General features: G+C 33.5%; 1 protein-coding gene across 1 annotated transcript in view; it reads left to right on the top strand.

The window, feature by feature from the left end:
• Nucleotides 1–21,188, top strand: part of LOC148947508 (lachesin-like) — a 113,026-nt gene extending 91,838 nt beyond the window's left edge. The window contains exons 7-9 of the mRNA XM_089095873.1: nt 1,350–1,499; nt 19,309–19,479; nt 20,891–21,188. Of these exons, the coding sequence (XP_088951999.1) occupies nt 1,350–1,499; nt 19,309–19,479; nt 20,891–21,048 (479 nt within the window). The 3' untranslated portion in view covers nt 21,049–21,188. The remainder of the gene's footprint in view (nt 1–1,349; nt 1,500–19,308; nt 19,480–20,890) is intronic.
• Nucleotides 21,189–21,447: the final 259 nt, after the last annotated feature.

Below are 21,447 nucleotides of genomic sequence, written 5' to 3'. Positions count from 1 at the left end.
TAAAGGGATAAACCCTTCATGTGGAAGATGTTTTGTCTGGATTGGAGATAATTTTTGCTGTTCTGTGAATTTATACCTTGTAAATATTCAGCTTGTTTAACAGCACATAAAACATTGATTTAACATGTCTAGGTATCCTTCAGAGATAAGATCAAGGGATAAAAAGCATAAGGGATCCCTCGCCAATATGAAGTCTGATCTGGATCAGGCACAAGCTTAGCTATGCTTCAAATTTATACGTTTAAACATTTTTATGTCTAACTTTACTTAATAAACCGTAGGAACACATTCAGGGATTCCAAAATTATTGAATCACGGACAAGAGAAGAGATTAATTTTTTCAATTTTTTTAGTGGTTAGTAGACCACAATATACTGCTTAATAGAAGATGCTTTAAGAACTATGACATACATGCTTAAATCTATACAAAATATGAATGTTTCAAAACTATCCGTCTAATGAAAGAATATTTTAATAGCTCCGATTAATTTTCCAGAAATCAATACTAATTACGATCCACAACTCATCTCCAAATTTGAAAGCCCACAAGGTAGGTTACACTCGAACACCGGAAGAAATATGCTTTTAGCCTAGTAAATAAATAAAGACGGTAAGAGAACAAAAACTAAATGTGAATTTGCCACTACGCTCTTTCTAAACGATTTTGTTTGACTTGTTCTGTTTATAGGATTGAATTCTCAGTGATCAAACCTTCAGAAAATCAAACATCCTTTTACAGGTGCGGTGTGATATTCGCATATAAGTAGCTATAGTTATAGGTTGTTTAAACAAAAAGCATGAGTTGTCTCATCTTCAAGTTTGGCAAGCAGAAATTGTTTCTTGCTATTCGAAGGCATGTCTCTCAATCGTTAGGAAAAAAACTTGAAAAGATTCACTGTTCTGTCTCAGAAGTCTTACAAAAAAAAAACTAAAACAAAAATACTAAAAATAAGCTTTTCTAAACATTTTATCTCCAAATACACTAAAAATGCATCCGTTTTTAGGTTATCTAAAGTAAAACCACAAGACTCAAAATGAATTTGGACAGTAGTTTTGCTATATTTTATAACCGTTTATAACGGTTATATAAAGGACAAATTATTTATTATATAACGGACAAATTATATAACGGATATCTATATTATATAACGGACAAATTATATAACGGATATCTATATTTTATAACGGACAAATTATTAGGTCATCATCGCCCTTGACTTTAATTTGTAGTCATAAAAAAATCGCAGTTTTTCTGGGTAGAGAAAGAGCAAAAGTAATTTTTGATTTTGTATGCGTCCAGTTAGGTTATGTTATTGAGAGCATTGAGTTACAATCCCTTTTCGTTATAGGTGACCGATACGAAATCGTTCAAATTGAAGATATGTATACAGTATTCATGAGATTGAAAATAAGAAATATAACAAATCGTGACTTCGGGACTTATCGATGTGTTGCAAGAAACTCGTTAGGGGAATCCGATGGAGCGATAAAGCTTTATGGTAAGAAGATTATTCTTTTCACTTTGAGGGTCTTAGGTGTAAGTCTAATAAAAGAAATTCCAATTTCATTTGAGAAAATAATTTTCCAGGAAATTCCACAGAATTCTCATATAAACTCTTATTCCTGTAGTACCGCTTATAGATACTGCTTTATAAATAGTTTGATAAATTAGTATAATTTTAATTTATATTAATATTTTACTTACTTTGGATTTTTTTTTATTGTCGAGGATAAATACAGGAGTTTAATTTGGGAGATGGGTGCCTAAGTTGGCTTAAGACGTAAAAATACGCAACGCTTTTTAAAATATTGAGAATTATGAGCTTATATTTTGTTTATTGTCAATTCAAGGACGATTTAGGCCAAAAATCACTAATCAAATTTTGAAATAAACTATCATTCAGTCAATGAAAGGAAAATTACTCGTTCAGCTTTCCATAATGGGTTATTCGCATATACCATTTGAGGCATGTATATGCTATATACTTATTTTTTTAAAAGAACAATTACCCACGGACTGGTTGTCTGTAGGAGAGGGGACTTATTATGTTTTAGACAAAATGATTAAAAGGTTATTCTTCCCAACTTTTCTTTCTTTGGTCAACTCAACTTTGGAATAGTAACAACAGTAAATACTTGCTTTTCAATTGTCTTTTCTTTTCTTTCAAAGAGAGTAAGATTTTAGCATCTAGCATGTAAGATGCTAGGACAGAGCTATTCCCAAAAACTTTCAGCTTTGTATCGTTTTTAAACTAAATACAAACAAAATATTTATTTTAATAATCCTACAAGATCCTATGCAAAACAATAATAAAGAAACAAACAAGAAATGTGAAAAAAAACAAGGATTCCAATAAAAAAAATAAATGAGAAGATCTTTGGCAACAAGGCTCCAGAGAATACCCGAGTTTTATGACTTGCATTTTATCTGTTTATCTAATAATCTTTTATAAAGTATGGTTCCCTTATTTCCAACATAACACATATGGAGGGCTTGAGTAAGTTGAGCATCCCTACTTCCACATAGCATTTAATACCTTGAGCTTTAATTCTTCTCCACGACCAACTCTGAAATGTGGCATGAACAGCAGGATTTGTTTCGGAAAGGAACTCAATCCTAAAGGAAAACTTTTTATTCGTAATTGGAAAAAAAGGGCCAGCAACATTGGAAATATTGGGATTCTTTCTTTTATGGGGGCAGTGCCTCTGGACACTTAGAGATTGTAGACTCGCTTCCGTATAGCGCATACGGGACTAAATTACTATTACAGCTCATAGATGCAATATGTTTAAAATGGTGTCACTTTCTAAAAAAATGATTGGTGTCACTTTCTAAAAATCTGTCACTTTCAAAAAAAAAATGGTGTCACTTTCTAAATGGGTGTCACTTTCTAAATATGGGTGTCACTATGGGTGTCACTAAAAATGGGTGTCACTTTCTAAATATTTCTAAAAATGGGTGTCACTTTCTAAAAAAATGGAATCGCTTTCTAAAAAATGTCACTTTCGAAAAAATAAAGGTATTAAGCTTTAAATACTACTCGTATCTCTACTTCAAAGTATTCAGTCCATACTTCTTCAGAATCCGTTTCTCTCAGTGACTTTTGAAAAAAAAAACCTAATCGTCGCATTGCCAAACAAAAGTAGCGGTAGCATTGAACATCTTAGATGTGTGAAAGCCCTTTATTTGCCCACTTAAAAAAAAAAGAAAAAACAGCAACTGTTTAATGTCATGAACTAAAAACTAAATGTCTTGAGTAGCAGTTTTCTATCGCTCCCCTAACTAATGAAATTGCAAATAGCATGGATCTTTATTAGCTCCACGTTTTTTTTTTTCAATCAGTTCGTGGTAATGAACTGAAAATGAGGAGCGACCCGGTTCAATAGTAACCGGAACTCTAAAAATGAAATTTTGATACCAATAGATACATCAAAAGAGTCAGATATTTATGTTGATTTAAAATATGTAAATTTCATCAAAATTAGTCTTGCCCGTCAAAAGTTACATGCCGGAGAAAATTTGCCTTAGTTTCGAGAAAAGGGAGAAATTACCCCTATAAGACATAGAACTTTAATAAAAATTACACCATCAAATTCAGCGTATCAGAGAACCCTACTATAGAAGTTTCAAGCTCCTACCTAGAAAAAATGTGGAATTTTGTATTTTTTACTAAAAGAAAGATCACAGATGCGTGTTTGTTTTATTTATTTCTTTTTCCCAGATGTGATCGTGTCAACCCAGTAGTCCTAGGATATGAACTATGCCCAGTGTTTACATATAGTATTGGTTATTGGGAAGTATACAGAAGTTTTCAGGGGGATTTTTTATGGTGGGTGGGGGGGAGGGGTTGGTTTAGGGGTTACGTGGGAAGATTTTTTCATGGAGGAAGTTTTCATGGGGGAAGGGACATTACTATGAAGGGGCGCCGGATTTCCCAGTATTATTTTAAAAAAAAACATCAGAAATTATATAAAAAAAAACAATCTTTTCAACTGAAAGTAAAGAGCAACATAAAAACCTAAAACGAACAGAAAATATTATGTATATAATTGGGTTCACCCCCAAGTCATTAACTCGCTCTTTACGCTAAAGTTTTTTTGTACTTTCATCAGAGCTATTTATTCTAATTAACGGCCTTTGTGATTAAGGGGTCATACTTAAAGAAATGGAACAAAATTTTAACTTTAGCGTAAAGACCAAGGTATTGAATAGGGGATGAACTCCCTAATATATGTAATAAAAAAAATACGAATATAGAAGTTCGTTACGTCAGTTAATTCGTAAGCTACGTCAGAACAAAATATCGAGAAAGCCATTTAGCCAAAAAAAAGTAAAATTAATATGCAATTTTTTTTTTATTATTCATCTACGTTGAGTCAAAATCAAACCTGTATTAATTCAAAAACTTTAAGAAATTAAATATAAAAAAATAAGTTTTTTTTAACTGAAAGTAAGGAGTGACATTAAAACTTAGGACAAACAGAAATTATTCCGTATATGAAAGGAGCTTTCCCCTCCTCAACGGCAAGTTCTTTACGCTAAATTTTGACTCTGTCTCACAATTTTATTTTTTTAAACAATAATAAACTTTAGTGTAAAGAGCGAGGTGTTGAGGAGGGGACAGCCCCTTTCATATACGGAATAATTTCTGTTCGTTTTAAGTTTTAATGTCGTTCATTACTTTAAGTTAAAAAAAACTAGTTTTTTTTATTTAATAGTTTCTTAAAGTGACGTGTAAATAAACCACCAGCAATTACTTTATTTTTTGAGGGTATTGAATGGCAAAAGGACTTTAACTTAAACTAGATGGTTGTATGCGATATACAACCTTTTCAAAAAAACTTATTTAAATATTTGAATTTATAGAACATTATTTGGATTGCAAAATAGGCTTAGACAAAGCTGCCAAGAACGTGCCTTATGAAAATGTCTCTATTTGGGTCCCAAAACTGCCATTAGCGTCACATCAAATTACCTAAATGTACCTGTAGTTTCATCTCAATTTTTTCTTGTCATGTTATCTTCTTTATAATTATATCAAAAATATTAAATTTTGTTCTGTTCAGGCCTTAGTGACCGGACCTTGGCTGGAACAACTAAAAATACAAATCCTAACAATCATTAGAAGAAACATTTATCTCAGAAATTTGTTTACATTAGCCAAGATTCTTCTATCCCGTTAGACTGCCCTAGCTATTTACGTAAAGGTCATCCTATTCACCCTAAGCTTTTTTTTATAAGAGCAACTGTTAAGATGACTTCACATTGGCTTAAAACCCCATTCATATCAGCATCATTCCAGTCTCCTGAAAGAGCTTCAAACGTAAAATTTTTAGGCTTATACAATTTGCGCTATGTAAACGTAACAAAAAACTTAGAGACAGACTGACGTTAACAAACTGACGTTTACATTTTATTTGTGACAGCACTTTTGGGTGGTATTAAAGCACGTGAGTTTCAAAATCTGCACAGAGAAAACAATGCGAGATATTTTCGAACATAACTTTCTTGAAACATTAAAAGGCATTTTCGAAAGAAATTATCTCAGTACATTTTTGTGTTTTTTTTTTATCTGGATTCAAGTTGAGTTTGAAAATGTTCATTTATAAATAAAAAGTAACGAACGCTACTAAGCAAGTGTGTAAGGTAAGCTTATTTGAAACCACTAAATGGCTTGTTTGGCAACAACATCAAATGCCGAAGTAGTGGCTTAAGCTTGCCCTTCCCTCCTGTAAAAAACCTTTCGTTCAAGTTTGTTTATCGATATCCATTTTATAAATTAATTAATATCAAAAGGTTACTTTGTAAAAGGCTACTAGGGTCATGGACAGAGAGAAGAGGCTTTTTGCTTGTAAAACATTTCTTGCTAACATGGAATTCAAGATCAATCAACTTCGGTGTAGTTTTGAATATCGTCGGAACTAGTCACAAAATCTTGTGAAAGTGGAGTTATCACCAAAAATCTATTGTCGTTGTTTCTTGAATAAAAAACCTGGTTAATTTAAACCGGGGCTGTTCTTCCTTTATTGTTTCGAGTCAGAAAGATTCAATTCGAAGTCATCGCTGCAACCGCAAAACTAAAGCATGTAGCAATTAAATTCGAAAATTCCTAGTTGGTTAGGGATTTCTTAGACACCTAGTCAAGGATTACACTATTAAAAAGCAATTATTAAAAATAGTAATCAGGGTAGTAGTTCTTGTAATTCAAAATGGAAATATATGATTTTTCTTGCTATTGCTCAGAATCCTAATAGAGGAAAATTGCTCTATTTTAGCCTATAAGGTTTCATTTACAAAAAAAAGGTACCTCTTTTTGATATAAAAAAAGGTATCACGGTATTGCCGACGGAATAAAAGTGTTAAGTGCCGCTGATGACATCTGGCAATCATATGACTTGACTTACTTTGACTTATGTCTCCTGCCGGGCGCTGCTCGGCGTAGAAAGTGACGTCTGCCTCCTCCATCCGCTTCGGTCCATGGCAAGCGTTTGCACATCGCTCAACCTGATATTTGCTATCCTCAGGAACTCGGACAGGCTGTCAGACCATTGTTTCTTCTGTCGGCCTCGAGGTCGCTTCCAACCGGCTTTGACAGGGTCGAAGTCATGGATCGTTTTCGCAGGTATGTGTGGAGAATTCGAAGTAGGTGTCCGAACCATCGTAGTGTTCGCTCGGCTGCTTGGGTGGAAAACCGAGACTGCTTGGTGAGCTACAGCAGCTTTTCATTGCTGAACAAAGTCGAACCATCGTAGACCTTTGATCCTCCTCAGGATCTTCGAATGAAAGACATCAATTGCCTTGAGGGTTGCGGCTAAAGCTTGCCACTTCTCAGCTCTATAGAGCATCACAGAGCCGACGAGGGCGTTGAAAATCCGCAGCCTCTTTGTGCGACTGATGTTTGGTTTTCGCCAGAGGTGACGGTTCAGTCTGCCCATGGCAGAACACGCTTTGGATATTCTCGCTTGTAGTTCAGAAAGAAGCGAGCCATCTGAAGAAATTATGGAGCCCAGGTAGATGAACCTTTGTACAACTTCGATGCTTGTGGTGCTATCCAGGCTAACTGAAGGATTGGCAGCAGGGGAGGATGGGTCTATGGCCATAATTTGCGTTTTAGTCTAGTTTATCTGCAGTCCTACTTTTGCAGCCTCTTCTCGTAGGATTCGAAGCGCTTCCTCTGATGAGGAATCATATAGATAGACTTTTATGAAAGGGTATGCTTAAGGGGAACGGAAATTGAAAAATTCCTGGCTATCTCTTCGATGTTAAATATTTTTAACTTGTTTAGTGACAACAGACGCATAAAGGCTTCGGTTTTGGTTTATATATATTCCCTGATCTAGCAATATAATATGACTTTCCTAATTTGTTTTATTTTTTTGTCTGGTATTCCCAAATTAAACTTTTTTGCGCAAATTCCATTGGAACTTGTCTAAGATAACGTTATATACAATTTCAATCAAATTAAAACGGACTTTTAGAGGATTTTGAAAGGAACAACTTGACTTTTATTTTTTTTTCCTAATTAATTCACAAAAGACATTTTCATAAGTTTATTTGTTTCTACTAAAAATTGTTACCATCAGTTTTATACTAGAAACTCCTGAACTGTTGCATATTCAGTTTCAATAGGCGGGCATAAATACCAGCCTTCAGGTGATAAACAGTCAGGGTTTCAACTCGTATTGGCTGGCATGATAAGTGAATGTTTCAACATATTATGCAAATGTGAATGCTCTGTCAAATTAGGTTGCAGTCACAGATTTTGAAAGAAGAGAAAGGCAGTTAAAGAAGAACTTGGCCTAGTTAGTTCACAAATGTGCTTTGTGAAATACAAGGGCGCCGGCAGAAAATTTTCCAGGGGAGAGGGGTGGGAGGGAGGTGGCAAACGCCAAAAGATCAGTAGTGGTTGGGGGACATGGGATATATTTTAAGAATTTTTTTCGTAGGAATAAGTTTATTTTTAAATACTTTTAGAAAAGAACTCTCAAATAAAAAGAGCAACTAAATTGCCTACAAAATGAAACAAAATACAGTAAATTTTAAACCGTAAGGATTCCTAACCAAAGGATCACTATGTTTCATCAATAATATATTCAGTCATTATGTATTTAATTTTAGAAGATCTTCAAACTCAAACCAAAATTATAAAAAGATTGCTTTCGTAGATTATAACAGATGTAGAATTGCCCTTATACAGTTTTCTAAGCCTTAGAATACTTTACACAAGGAGTAGAGATGCTCAAAAATCATCCTGCCTGCACAGATACCACATTTGGTTTTATAACAGCCATGTAAAATATACCTCTTTCATAACAGGATAATTCTTCCCCTCTAACTTAAATCTGCTATTTATTCATATATAATGAAAACAATAGAATAGCGAAAGAAAAACAAACTTTAAACTTAATATCCAGCTGTCAAATTGACCCTCTTTCTTTTTATTGTCCTATTCAACTAAAAAAAAGGAAAAAGTTCAAAAAAATTTTCGTCACAAGAGAATCTTATCAAATAGTTTGTGAAAAAAAAACTGGAAGTAAAGAGTGACTTGGACCAACATTCATCAAAATTAAATATCTAATTCTTGTGACAATTGCTACACCGTCAGTATTGGCTTTTTATGCTAATTAAATAAAAAAAACAAGTTTTTTTAACTGAAAGTAAGGAGCGAAATTAAAACTTAAAACGAACAGAAATTATTCCGTATATGAAAGGGGCTGTCCCCTCCTCAACGCCTCGCTCTTTACGCTAAAGTTTTTTTTTGTTTAAAAAAAATAGAGTTGTGGGAAAGTCAAACTTTAGCGTAAAGCGCAAGGCGTTGAGGAGGAAACAGCCCCTTTCATATACGGAATAATTTCTGTTCGTTTTGAGTTTTAATGTCGCTCCTAACTTTCAGTTAAAAAAAACTTGTTTTTCTTATTTAATTTTTGAACGTTTTTGAATAAATGCAGGTTTTGAACTTGGCTCACCGTACATGAATAATTAAAACAAAATTTGCATATTAATTTAACTTTTATTTGGTTAAATGGCTTTCTCGAAACTTGTTTAATTTTATTTACGAACGTTTTTATTAGTAATAAATATACGTAACTTACGAACTAACTTACGTAACGAACTTCTATATTCACAGATTTTTAATACATATATTAGGGGGTTTGCCCCCTATTCAATACCTTTCTCTTTAAGTGAAAGTTCAAATTTTGTTCCAATTCTTTAAAAATTACCGCTTAATCACAAAGGCCGTTAAATAGAATAAATAACTCTTATGAAAGTACTAAAAAATCTCTGGCTTAAAGAGTGAGGTATTGACTGGGGGTGAACCTAATCATATATGTAATATTTTCTGTTCGTTTAAAGTTTTGATGTTGCTGCTGTTGCAGTTGAAAAACTTGTTTTTTTATATTTAATTTCTGATCTTTTTTTAAATAATGCTGGGAAGTCCGGCGTCCCCTTCATAGCAATGTCCCTTCCCCCATGAAAAATTCCTTCATGGAAAGATCCTCCTACATAACCCCCGACCCCGGGCACGTACGCAGGAGTTTGTTTCGGGGGGGCCCAATTTGCTTCGAGGGGGGGGCCAAATCCTTCAAACCCATTATTCTGTGAGAAAAATCAGAAAATTATTGGAAAATGAAAAAATCGTGAGATTTCGGGAGGGGGCCGGGCCCGGAGCCCCCCCCCCCCTGCGTACGTCCATGCCCGACCCCCTCCCCCACTACCAGGAAAAATCACCCCTGAAAACGTCTGTACTGTATACTTCCCAATAACCAATACCATATGTTAACATTAGGTGAAGTTCATAACTTTCAGCCCTCCTCCCGGGAACTTCGAGGGATTAAGTCATCCTAAAAGACATACTTATAATATTTTCGAACATGCTGAACAAAATGGCTATCTCAAAATTTTGATCAGGTGACTTTGGAAAACAATGAGCCCGGGAGGGGGCCTAGTTGCCCTCCATTCTTTTTTTGTTCACTTAAAAAGTGCACTAGAACTTTTAATTTCCATTCCAATGAGCCCTCCCACGATATTCTAGGACCTCTGGGTCGATACGATCCCCCCTGGGAAAAAAAAATAAAATAAACACGCACCCGTGATATTTCTTCTGGGAAAAAATGCAAAATTCCACATTTTTGTAGATAGGAGCTTGAAACCTCTACAGTAGGGTTCTCTGATACGCGGAATATGATGGTGTGATTTTCATTTAGGTACTATAACTTTTAGGGGTCTTTCCCCCTTTTTTCGAAAATCAGCCAAATTTTCTCAGGCGCGTAACTTTTGATAGGTAAAATTAAACTTGATGAAACTTATAGATTTGAAATCAGAATTAAAATCTGATTCTGTTGATGTATCTATTGGTATCAAAATTCCGTTTTTTAGAGTTTCGGTTACCAATGAGCCGGGTCGCTCCTTACTTACAGTTCGTTACCACGAACTGTTTGATTATAAATATTTAGAATTCTTTCAGTTTATTGTTACCCACCCAAAATCTAAAACCTGAGAAAATTGGCCTGATTTTTGAAAAAGGCTCCCCCCCAAAAAAAATAAAAATAAAAAATCAAGTGGTCTTATTGAAAAGCTCTTTATTAGGTACATCATATCAGAAAACCCTACCGTAGATGTGATCTTGTTTTCTTTTTTCCCAGGGGTGATTGTATCAAACCAAAGGTCCATGATAATTGGGAGGGAGCTCATTCAAACGTAAATTTAAAGCTCTTTTTTAAGTGACCATACATCAGATTGGACCAGGGGAAAGTCTTGTTTTCTTGCTGTCTTAGGGCACAAAACTACAACTTCACCCCAAAGAGGATGAGTTTTCAATCAATATAAAATTCTGAAAAGCTAATTGATTTAAGGTACGAATAACTATATTTTAGGCTTTCCAGTTGTAAAAGAAGCAATGCCACACGGTGGCAGTACTGGATTCAACTAAGTTGATTCGCTTTATTTCTAATGAAATTAAGCTATGTTTGGCGATCTGTAATTGCGTATCAGCTATAATGAGGGGGGTGAGTCATTGTTTAGGTGGGGGTTGGGTAGATTTCTAAAAAAGTATATTTTAATAGACAAACTGCTTACTCTTCTCGAAGCTTTAGATAAATGTTGAGACAGGTTGGGGGAGCATGATTATTTAAATTGTTTCGCTATACAGCAAAAATGTTACATTCCCATTTCTACCAGCACAGAGGTAGATAGCAAGGCAGGTCATCATCAGCCCTGCCAGGAAATTCCTTTGGGGTGGCAAACACTGCAAGGAACTTGGTTTTCATCAATTTTAAATGTGATTATTTTCTTTTTCTAGTTTCCTAATTGAAGTACTTCAATGCATTTAAACGAATCTAGGTAATGTATTTACCGATAAGAAAATCCTATTTTAGGGGTTGTGATGGCTTCAGTTATATAGAAGATCAAACTTATCACAGAATTTCCATCCAAACAAATAATGATACTTTTGCTCTTCCGACCGAAATTATTTTGTAGTCACATTAACAAGGACGTCTTACCAAAATTTCTATTTATCGCTAATTTTTTAAGTAGCCTATATTCAAATTTTATCCAAAATTTAAATTGAAAATTTAAGCTTAGGACGGTACTAATGCACGTACAATTATGGATTTACACATTTTAAAAGCAATAAACCAGGGATTTAAGGGACAGGTACCTTAAATTATATCTTGGTTAGGCCTGGGTTTGATTGTTGAAACAATCAGAAGTTAAATAAAAAAAGCTTTTCAACTGAAAGCAAGAAACAGATTTGAAACCTATTATTCTTTATATAAAGCGGGCTGTCTCCTCCTTAGCTCCTTACTCTTTACTGTGAAGTTTGACTTTTTTCCAAATTTTAAAAAAAATTTGCAATTGGAAAGATAAGATTGTTCAAAGCCCTAAAAATACTTTTGTTTATTGAGCAAGGTGTTGAGAAAGAGGCATTCCCGCTTATATACAGAGTAATTTATATTTGCTTTAAGTTTTAAACTTGCTCCTTACTTTAGTTGAAAATCCTTTTCTATTCGTTTAATTACATTTCATGAAACTGTAAAGTTTTATAAACATAGTACTTTTGGTAACGCAGAAAAAACGATCAATATTTCAATTATATCTGTTTGTATTTTGATGGGTAATCAAACAGTTCGTGGTAATTAACTGTAAGTACAAAGCGACCGGCTCAATAGTAACCGAAACTCTAAAAAACAGAATTTTGATACCAATTGATATATCAAAAGAATTGGCTTATCATGCTGATTCCAAATATATACTTTTCATTAAGTTTAGTTTGACCCATCAAAAGCTACGAGCCTGGGAAAATTTGTCTGATTTTCAAAAAAAGGGGAAAGACCCCCTCGAAGTCATTGAATTTTAATCAGATCAGATTCAGCGTATCAAAGAACCCTACTGTAGAGGTTTCAAGGTCATATCTGCACAACAGTGGAATTTTGTAATTTTTGCCAGAAGAAAGATCACGGATTCGTGTTTACTTGTTTTTTTTCCATGGGTGATCGTATTGACCATTGGGCCTAGACCATCGAGAGAGGGTTCATTCCAATGGAAATAAAAGATTCTAGTGGCCTTTTTAAGTGACAAAAATGATTGGAGGGCAACTAGGCCCCCTCCCACGTCACCTTTTTCCAAAACCGTCCGAGCAAAATTTTGAAATAGCTTTTTTCTTCAGCATAGTTGAAAGGCCCAATAACTATGTCTTTAGAGATAAAATGGTCCCCTTCAGCCCCTGGGGAAAGGTTTTTAAGTTATAAAATATACCCATTGCTTTATTTGTTATTGGGAATATGCATATATTTTTTAGGTTGGGAAAGGAGGAATCTTCTGCTGGGAGAATTTTCCATAGAGAGGGAAGTGTCCAGGGGAGAGAGCTTTTCAGGGGAAACTTTACACTTGATGAATTTGCCAGAATCCTATACAAAATTCCTTTATATATCTTGCTTTTTCTTTACCGATTCAATTTTAGACGTGGAGATATTAGGGGTAATTGTTCGGGGTAAACTTTCGCCAGGATTGATTTGCCCAGGGGATATTTTTTGAGTAGGGGGATTTTCTTTGGAGGGGGCCAGGTATCCTGGAATTATTTAAAAAAAAACAATCAGAAATTCAATTAAAAAACAAGTTTTCTTAACTGAAAGTAAGGACCAACATTAAAACTTTTTTTTCGGATATTTTTACGGATATTTTTTTACAATATCAACAGTTTTGAACTTGGTTATCAAACACCAAAATATTTAATGCCTTTAGACTCAACTTGTTAAAAAAAAGTAACGCATAATCAAAGTAGTATGTTCAAAGTAAAAGGTTAAATCTAATATTAATAAAATCCAATAAAAATTTTAATTCAATATTTTAATTTAATTTTGGTTACCAAAAACCAACATATTTGACACACTTATACCTCATAACTGTAATAAATTATATCCTTCTCAAAGAGACTACTAGATAAATAAAATCACTTCCTGGAAAAATAAATAAAAATAAAACACAAAAAACGTATCTGTTCAGGGGGAAAATACAAAAATTCGAAGCATTCCGTTCAGAGGAAATATTACTGATTATGGTGGCTCCATATATCAGCTCGTGGGTACTCTGGCAATACAAGCAAAAGTTGACGACCTAGCAGAAAAAAATAGCATACAAACATAATTCATTCTATTCTGTAGCGTAAATCTTGATAATAAACTAAACTTTGATTTATGAGCTTCTACATAGTCACTGGCAGATCAAGGGATGGGCCACCCCCCTCAACATTTCCTGGCACCAATTTGGTCAATTATTGGCTCTCTTGTTACATTACCCCACTCCCCAAGATTCTGCTCTAGATCCGCCCCTGTATTTAGTGATATTTCTGCAAATAAAAACACCACAATTATACGGGCAAATGAAATACTTATCACAATTTAGCAAAGTCTTTTTTTTTTACTTTTGCTTTATATATTTTAGTGCATAATCTTACATAATATTTTACCGAGAGATGCAGAGGTCTGTATAACGTTTTGACAAGAAATTTAAAAAATGAAGGTGGGGGGTATTGAAGTTTCAAAACTTGTAACCCTTTACTATCTATTCCACTAACTCCTAGATGAAAAAATTTTTGATAATACGGGATAAATATAGGAAATGCTATCAAAGCTAGAAAGATTCTTCTTTGAAGCACTTCTACCAAAAATAGTTGATGGTAGGGTTCCAAGAAGCATGGAAACTCGGGAACCATTCCTTTGAAGCAATTAACTTAGTTTCGAATAGATATATTATTTCTTATTTAATGAATTCAACTTGAATAAATTTTTGAACCACCTACTATTGTATAAAAAAAAATTAAAAGCCGTATCTTCACAATTCTTACTGTTTTATCATTATAGTTTGTTTAACTAAGGTTTAAGCATAAGTGAGGAAGCTGTTGTTTTGCCTATTTTTTTATTAAGATTGTTGTCACAAAATGTCGTCGTTTACAAAGATGAGTTCCTTATCATTTTTTTTTGTATTTGTCATGTTCATTTTTATTTCGCAGAATTTGGAACCTTTTTTAAAATGAAGAGATCGATCCTTTAGTCGGGCTTTTATGTTATCATTGGGATAATAGGGAGACAGGAGTTGTATTGGACAATATTTTTTGCTCTTTTGGTGGGAGAAGGGATGCAGCTGAAGAAATATACTCATTTTGGCCTTTTCAGTTATTTATTTCACTTCATTGTATGGCTTCTTTTTTAAAATAATGCTTTATGCTGCAGTTCAGTGCACTTTTTCTAATGATTAATATAACTATTGAAAGGGAATATCAAATGCATATAAATTTAACGGATCTGAGTGACTCTTTTCTAGTTTTCCAGAAATATTTTTGCTATATGATTTGGTTCGAGCAACAACAAAAAAAAATCAAATTCTTCATAGTAACGAATGGTAAGTAAATAACGACCCTTGTCAATAACGAAAGTATAAGAGCCTAACTATTGATAACATTAAATCGCAGAATGAACTTTTTATCGTGATCTGAAATATTTATTTGTTAATTATAATTAGGGCAGTTATTAGTGCACAAGAAAGTTCGTATGATTACAGTAAAAAACTTAATAAGGGTTAATATTGGTAATAATATTGCATCAACTTTCGCTTACACTGAAAGAGTACCCATGAGATGATATATGGAGCCACCATAATCAGAAATGTTTCCCATAAACCGAATGATGGGAATTTTTTTCCCCTGAACAGATAAGTTTTTCGTCTTTTCCAGGAGTGATTATATTTACCTATTTGCCACTTTGAAAAAAATTTAATTTTATACGGTTATGAAGTATAAAGGTGTCAAATATATTGGTTTTTGGCATTCAAAATTAATCGAAATATATTTAATACAAATTTTTATTTGATTTTCTTAATCTTAGTTTTATTGTTCTACTTTAACCAAACTAATTTCATAATGGGCTACTATTTGTGAACACTGAGTAGTCTAAAGACATCATATATTTTGGTGTTTGGTAACCAAATTCAAAACTGTCGATATTGTTAAAAAATTTCCGTCCAGCGCTTCGAAATTAATCAACAGAACAGACATCTGGAAGTTTATATCTTATTTTTTGTAAGTAGGCTATTTTTTTCGTCTATTGTTTTTTGATTATTTTTTTTTCATTTTTATATACTTTTAATTTAATTTATATAATTTTTAAATTTCATTCATAAAAATTTTTTTCTATAAGTATCATTAAAAAAAAAAAAAAACTTGAACTAAAAGTATGGAGCAACATTAAAACTTAAAACGAATAGAATTTATTATGTATATGAGTGGGGTTGTCCCCTCTTCAGCACCTCGATCTTAACGCTAAAGTTTTTCGGCACTTTAAAAAAAAGTTATGTATTGCTCTAAATAAACGACCTTTGTGTTTCAGAAGTTGTTTTTAAAGAATTGGGACAAAATTTAAAGAGTGAGGTGTTGAGGAGGGGGCAAATTCCCTCATGTACGTTATAATTTCTCCTTACTTACCGTCAGCTATCATGATCTGTTTGATTAATATCAAAATCCAAACAGAGATCATTGAAATATTGATCTTTTTTCTGCGTTACCAAAAGTATTGCTTTCATAATTCTTTACAGTCTCATGAAAAGTAATTAAACAAATAGAAAACATTTTTCAACTAAAGTAAGGAGCAAGATTAAAACTCCAAAGAAATTGAAACTACTTTGCATATAAGGGGGACTGCTCCCTTTTCAACACCCTGCTCATTACACGACAGTTTTTCGAGTGCTTTGATTTTTTTTTCCAATTGCAAATTTTCTTTAAAAATTTGAACAAAAGCCAAATTTCACAGTAAAGAGTAAGGAGTTAAAGATGAGACAGACTTTTGACCTTTTACATAACTGAAGCCATCACAAGCTCTCTAATAAGATTTTCTTATCGATAAATAAATTGCATTCATTAGTTTAAATACATTGAAGTATTTCACATAAATAGAAAAAGAAAAATATTACCATTTGAAATTGCTGAAAGTTCCTAGCAGTATTTGCCACCCCAAAAAATTTACTGGTGGAGCTGATGATGGCCTGCCTTGTTTTTTCCCCCTCTGTGCTGGTAGATATAGGAATTTAATATTTTAGCTGTATAGAGAAACATTTAAATTATTTCCGACTCGTTTCTACCTCTTTTGAAATTTGTGTGAAGCCTAATGATGAGCAAGCAGTGTGTCCATTAATATGTACTTTTTTAGGAGTCTAGCCTCTCCCCGCCTAAAGACTGACTCCCCCCCCTCATTTTAGCTGATACGCAAGTACAGATCACCAGACGTAGCCTGATTTCATTACAAATAAAGTGAATCAACGTGGTTGAATCCAGTAGTGCCTCCGTTTGGCATTACGTCTTTTGTAACTGGGAAGTATAAAATACAATTATTGGTACTTTTAAATCAATTAACTTCTCACAATTTTAAATTGATTGCAAATTCGTCCTCTTTGGGGTAAAGTGGTAGTTTGGTGCCATAAAATGCCAGAAAACTAGACTTTCCTCTGGCCCAACGTTTGTGGTCATTTAAAAAAGAGCTTTCAATTTACGTTTGAATGAGCTCCCTCCCAAATATCTTGGACAGTCGCTTTGATACAATCACCCCTGGGAAAAATCAAAACAAGTGAACATTCATCAACAATGTTTATTCTGAAAAAAAAATGCGAAACTCCATTCCAATTATGAAGATTGGAGCTCGAAACCTCTATAGTAGAGTTCTCTGATATGATATTTTTTTTATTAAGGGATTTTCAATAAGATCACTCACATTTCTAGGGTTGTTCCACTTTTTATCAAATACTGGGCAAATTTTCTCAAATTTTTAGTTGTGGATGGGTAACAATAAACTATATTTAGAATCAGCGTAAAAAGCCAATACTGTCGGTCTTGCAATTGTCAAGAGAATTCCATTTTTAGTTTTGGTGGAAATTGGCCCAAGTCACTTTTTACTTCCCGTTTTTTTTTATCAAAAACTATTTGATAAGATTCTCTTGTGACAATTTTTTGAACCTGTCCATTTTATTTAGTTGAATAGACTAATAAAAAGAAAGAGGATCAATTTGACAGCTCAATAGTAAGTTTAAATTTAGCTTTTCTTTCGCTGTTCTGTAAATTGTTTAACTGTCTGAAAAGAAAAGGGAGTTAAATTCGAGGTGGATAATTGTCCTGGTATGAAAGAGGTACATTTTCCATAGCCGGTATAAAATAAAGACGTGGTATTTACGCAGGCAGGATGATTTTTGAGTATCTCTATCCTTTCTGTAAACTTTTCTAAGGAGTAGAAAATTACATTAGGACAAGTTTACATTTTTTCTAATCTACGGAAGCAACAAATCTTTCTGTAATTTGGGTTTGAATATGATTTTGTTTTAAGATTAAATACAAAATAATTACATATATTATTGATTAAATAAAGCGATCATTTTGCCAGGAAAAAGGATCTGTATTTTGTTTCATTTCGCATGCAATTTAATTGCTCTTTTTATTTGAGAGTTTATCAATAAAAGTATTTAAAAATAAACTTATTCCTGCAAAAATAGATATCCTGAAATATATTTCCTGTCCCCCACTCACCCCGGCGAGGTTGGCGTCTGCTCCCCCCCCCTGGAAAATTTTATGCCGATGCGCTTGCTAAATAAGTGTAATCTTTCCTGTCAATGTTTTATCAGACATTCTTATGTTTTTCTTTAATTGATCCTTCTTCTTTTTTAAATTTCCATTATTTTCTCAATTTCTAAAGGCTGATGTTCAGAGGGAAAAAAAAAATTCTACATACCTATCCGCTTTTTACCTTTGTGGTGATTTTGTCTTTTAAAATCAGGTCAGAGCTTGAAACCCTGCTATTCAAACTTTGCGGAGTCAAGTTAAAGACCGCCTTCTAAACCCGTTTGTATTCATCAAAAGATAACCGCCCCATTTTTGCACAGTAAATTTCTTCTGCATAGCTAATTTTCGGTTTTCATACCGTCCAGTCTTAAGCTACAGTAACAATAAAATTGCTTCTTTGGTTCCCGTTCACCACGTTGGGTCTAAATCCAAAGCAGGAGCTCGCTAATTTTGTCTCCCGTGAAACTAAAAGTATTCTCAGCCAAGGATGATGATTCTCATGTATAGCATAGATAACATAAGTGGCTCTTTATAGGAGGGTTACTTGTTAAAATCATTTTGCCAGGAAAACAGAAGTAAATTTCATCTGTATATCTCTTCTACTGCACTTTAACCACCCCTCTATTCCCACTTGAATCAAAATGTGAAGTCATAGGGCCAAAAAATTAGTTTTACTATTAAGTGTGACCAGTTGCTTAAATAAAAGAAAAAAATTAAGGAAGATATCTCACAGAGGCTTTACCCTTCAGAACCCTATTAATAAAATAGCTTGTCAGAAGCAGAATTTATTTAAGTAACAGAATTCCCAAGAAACACAAGAAGAGCTTATATGAAAGGATATAAGATTTTACTTTTTCTAATGTCCAAAAATTAGCAAGCGGAAACCCCGATCTTGTATCCCAAATAGCCTCGGCCAGGGCACTGAAGACTTGACTTGTACGGACAATGAAGATTATGTTATAAATGACTGCTACTCACCAGAGCTTTTTGTTGCAAGTTTACGTTCTGACAAGAAACTGGTGATATTACCTTTAACTGGAAACAAAAATTTCTTATATTCCTCTCTGGATGATCTTTGCACAAAGGATTTCGTTAAGCTTTATAAAATGGAACGAAGCCCATGCTTGCCTCGATTTAAATGTTCAGGTTTGGTATGTTTACAGAAGAATACAATATAACTTTTAAAAGTTGTAGCACCCCTCACTCTTTTTAGAAATTATCTTACCAACACAACCGTCTACAACAAAAGATTTGGTTACTGCTGAAGTCACTTTTCATGAAATTAGCAAAGGTCAAGACGAAAGTGCTGGGAAGAAATCCAAAAGAAAAAAGTGGAAAGAGGGAAATACAAATCCAGGACGCAACAGAAAAGAAAACACCATTGGTAAGTACTTATCAGATTGTCTTCTTTTTTTTTTAATAAAAACAGTTTTTTGTTGTTTTTGTTACCTCTTTAATCTAGAAAAGCACTGCCATTCATAAAAAAGATTTTAATATGTCGTCGCTGTCACGTCTCAAGACCGTAACTGATATGTAAACTATTTTAAGATAATGGCCCAAAACCATAAGCTAAGCTCTTCTTAAAAGACAAAGGTTAAGCGGGATTCCTCGACACTTTATCATGCAGCCTACGGTTATAAATATGGTAAGTCAGTCGGGTACCCAAAACAATACTTAGGCAATGTCTCCGGAGAACACCTAGCAAATCTTTCTTTGTTTCTCGGATTTCCCATGCTTCAGAACCGCATTTGACTGCTGTCGTCATTGTAACTTCCAATATCATAATCTTGGTTCGCAGATTTATCTTCCCATTTTCCAAAACTTTTTTCAACTATGAAAAAACACCCTGGGCCTTGGTTATTTTACTTTTAACATCTACAAGGCACCCGCCGTCTTTTTTAATAATACTACCAAGGTAAGTGAAGCTACCAACTTGATCGATTATTTTCATTACCAAACATACCCTATTCATGTTCACTTATTCCTAGCCTTAGGGACTTACTCTTCTTAACACTAATTCTTAAACCATTTCTAACTCCCTCAACTCGCAAAACCTCTAAAAGTTCAGTCATTTTCTCACACTTTCATCTATGATGCTTAAATCATCAGCATAATCTAAGTCCGGAAAGTTATCTTCTCAGATGTTAAACTTATATTTTATACCCGCATTCAGGATTAAATAGGCTGTCTATTTGACTTTATAGCCTCAAAAAAGTCCACTTTAATTTGCCTTTTTTCTCGTCTTGCAGCTTGGGTCTGAAGTCCTCAAAGCCAATCACTTTAAAAATTCTTTTAGAACATCCCATATACTGGAGAAGGGGCTCTTTGTTAGCTGTTAGATTGGCAAATGTATCTTTTAGAAAAAGGATCATGCATCCATGAAGATGAGATTCAATCCGATTCTAAACAAGCAGTATAGTTTTTCCCATTTTTTTACTAGTAGATTAATAGGTAATCAAAAAATTTACGTTATATTTAGTAGTTACATATCAAGTACATAATTCGTTTCTGTTTTAAAGTTATTTATATTTATTTTGTCTAGATAATTTTTTCCAGAGTACTTCTTTTTAATTAAACATAAATATGTACACATAAGCTTAACAGAAAGCGCATATACCTAGTTGTATAGTTTATACTATGCTAGTTGCACACAAGCTTTTGTCAATATACTTATTTTGTTACTTTCGAGTTTTTATTTCTTGTCTAAGTGATGAAGTTCTTTTTCGTTTCCCAAAAATATATCCCCTTTTCTATGAAGTAAACTTTTGTTTGTTATATTCTCATTTTTTTTCCAGATATGATGTACGAAGAGGACTTTACCACTAAAATAGAGTACGGATGGCTTGGCAATATTTCTAGCTATGGCCATAAATCATCTCTGACTTGTGGTTTTCACGTTATTTTATATGCTTCTTTGCATTTATATTTCAGTGCCTTTTATGAATGGTTCTAAGATAGTCATAACCCAAAAGAGAAATAGTATGACTAAGATTTCAAAAGTTTACTGCTGAGCTATTAAATTTTATTGTATCTAGCGAGTTGAAGGAATGCATACGTTTTATATTTATGTTAAAATAAACTGACGAGCCTGGCTATGCTGGTTTATGTACTCAAGAGACAGAGTGATTTATACATGTAATTTCTAGTAAATTCTACCTGAAGGAATATATAATTATTTTATTACATTATTTAATATTTGCTATATGTATATTGTCAGCATGATCGCATAATTGGAATCATTGTAATAGCCAAATTCTTAGAAGATTCAATTACTTCAGATCCTCATCAAGATGGTAATTATTATGCAAATTCTCAAAATTGGTAATTACCGAAGTTGGTAATTATTTTGTAA

This window comes from Artemia sp. Qi Xiang Cuo, chromosome 10, assembly GCF_049724085.1.
Source record: "Artemia sp. Qi Xiang Cuo chromosome 10, ASM4972408v1, whole genome shotgun sequence".
Taxonomy (NCBI): domain Eukaryota; kingdom Metazoa; phylum Arthropoda; class Branchiopoda; order Anostraca; family Artemiidae; genus Artemia; species Artemia sp. Qi Xiang Cuo.
Note: the sequence above shows the minus strand (reverse complement) of the source record. Positions and strands in the feature narration are given on the sequence as shown.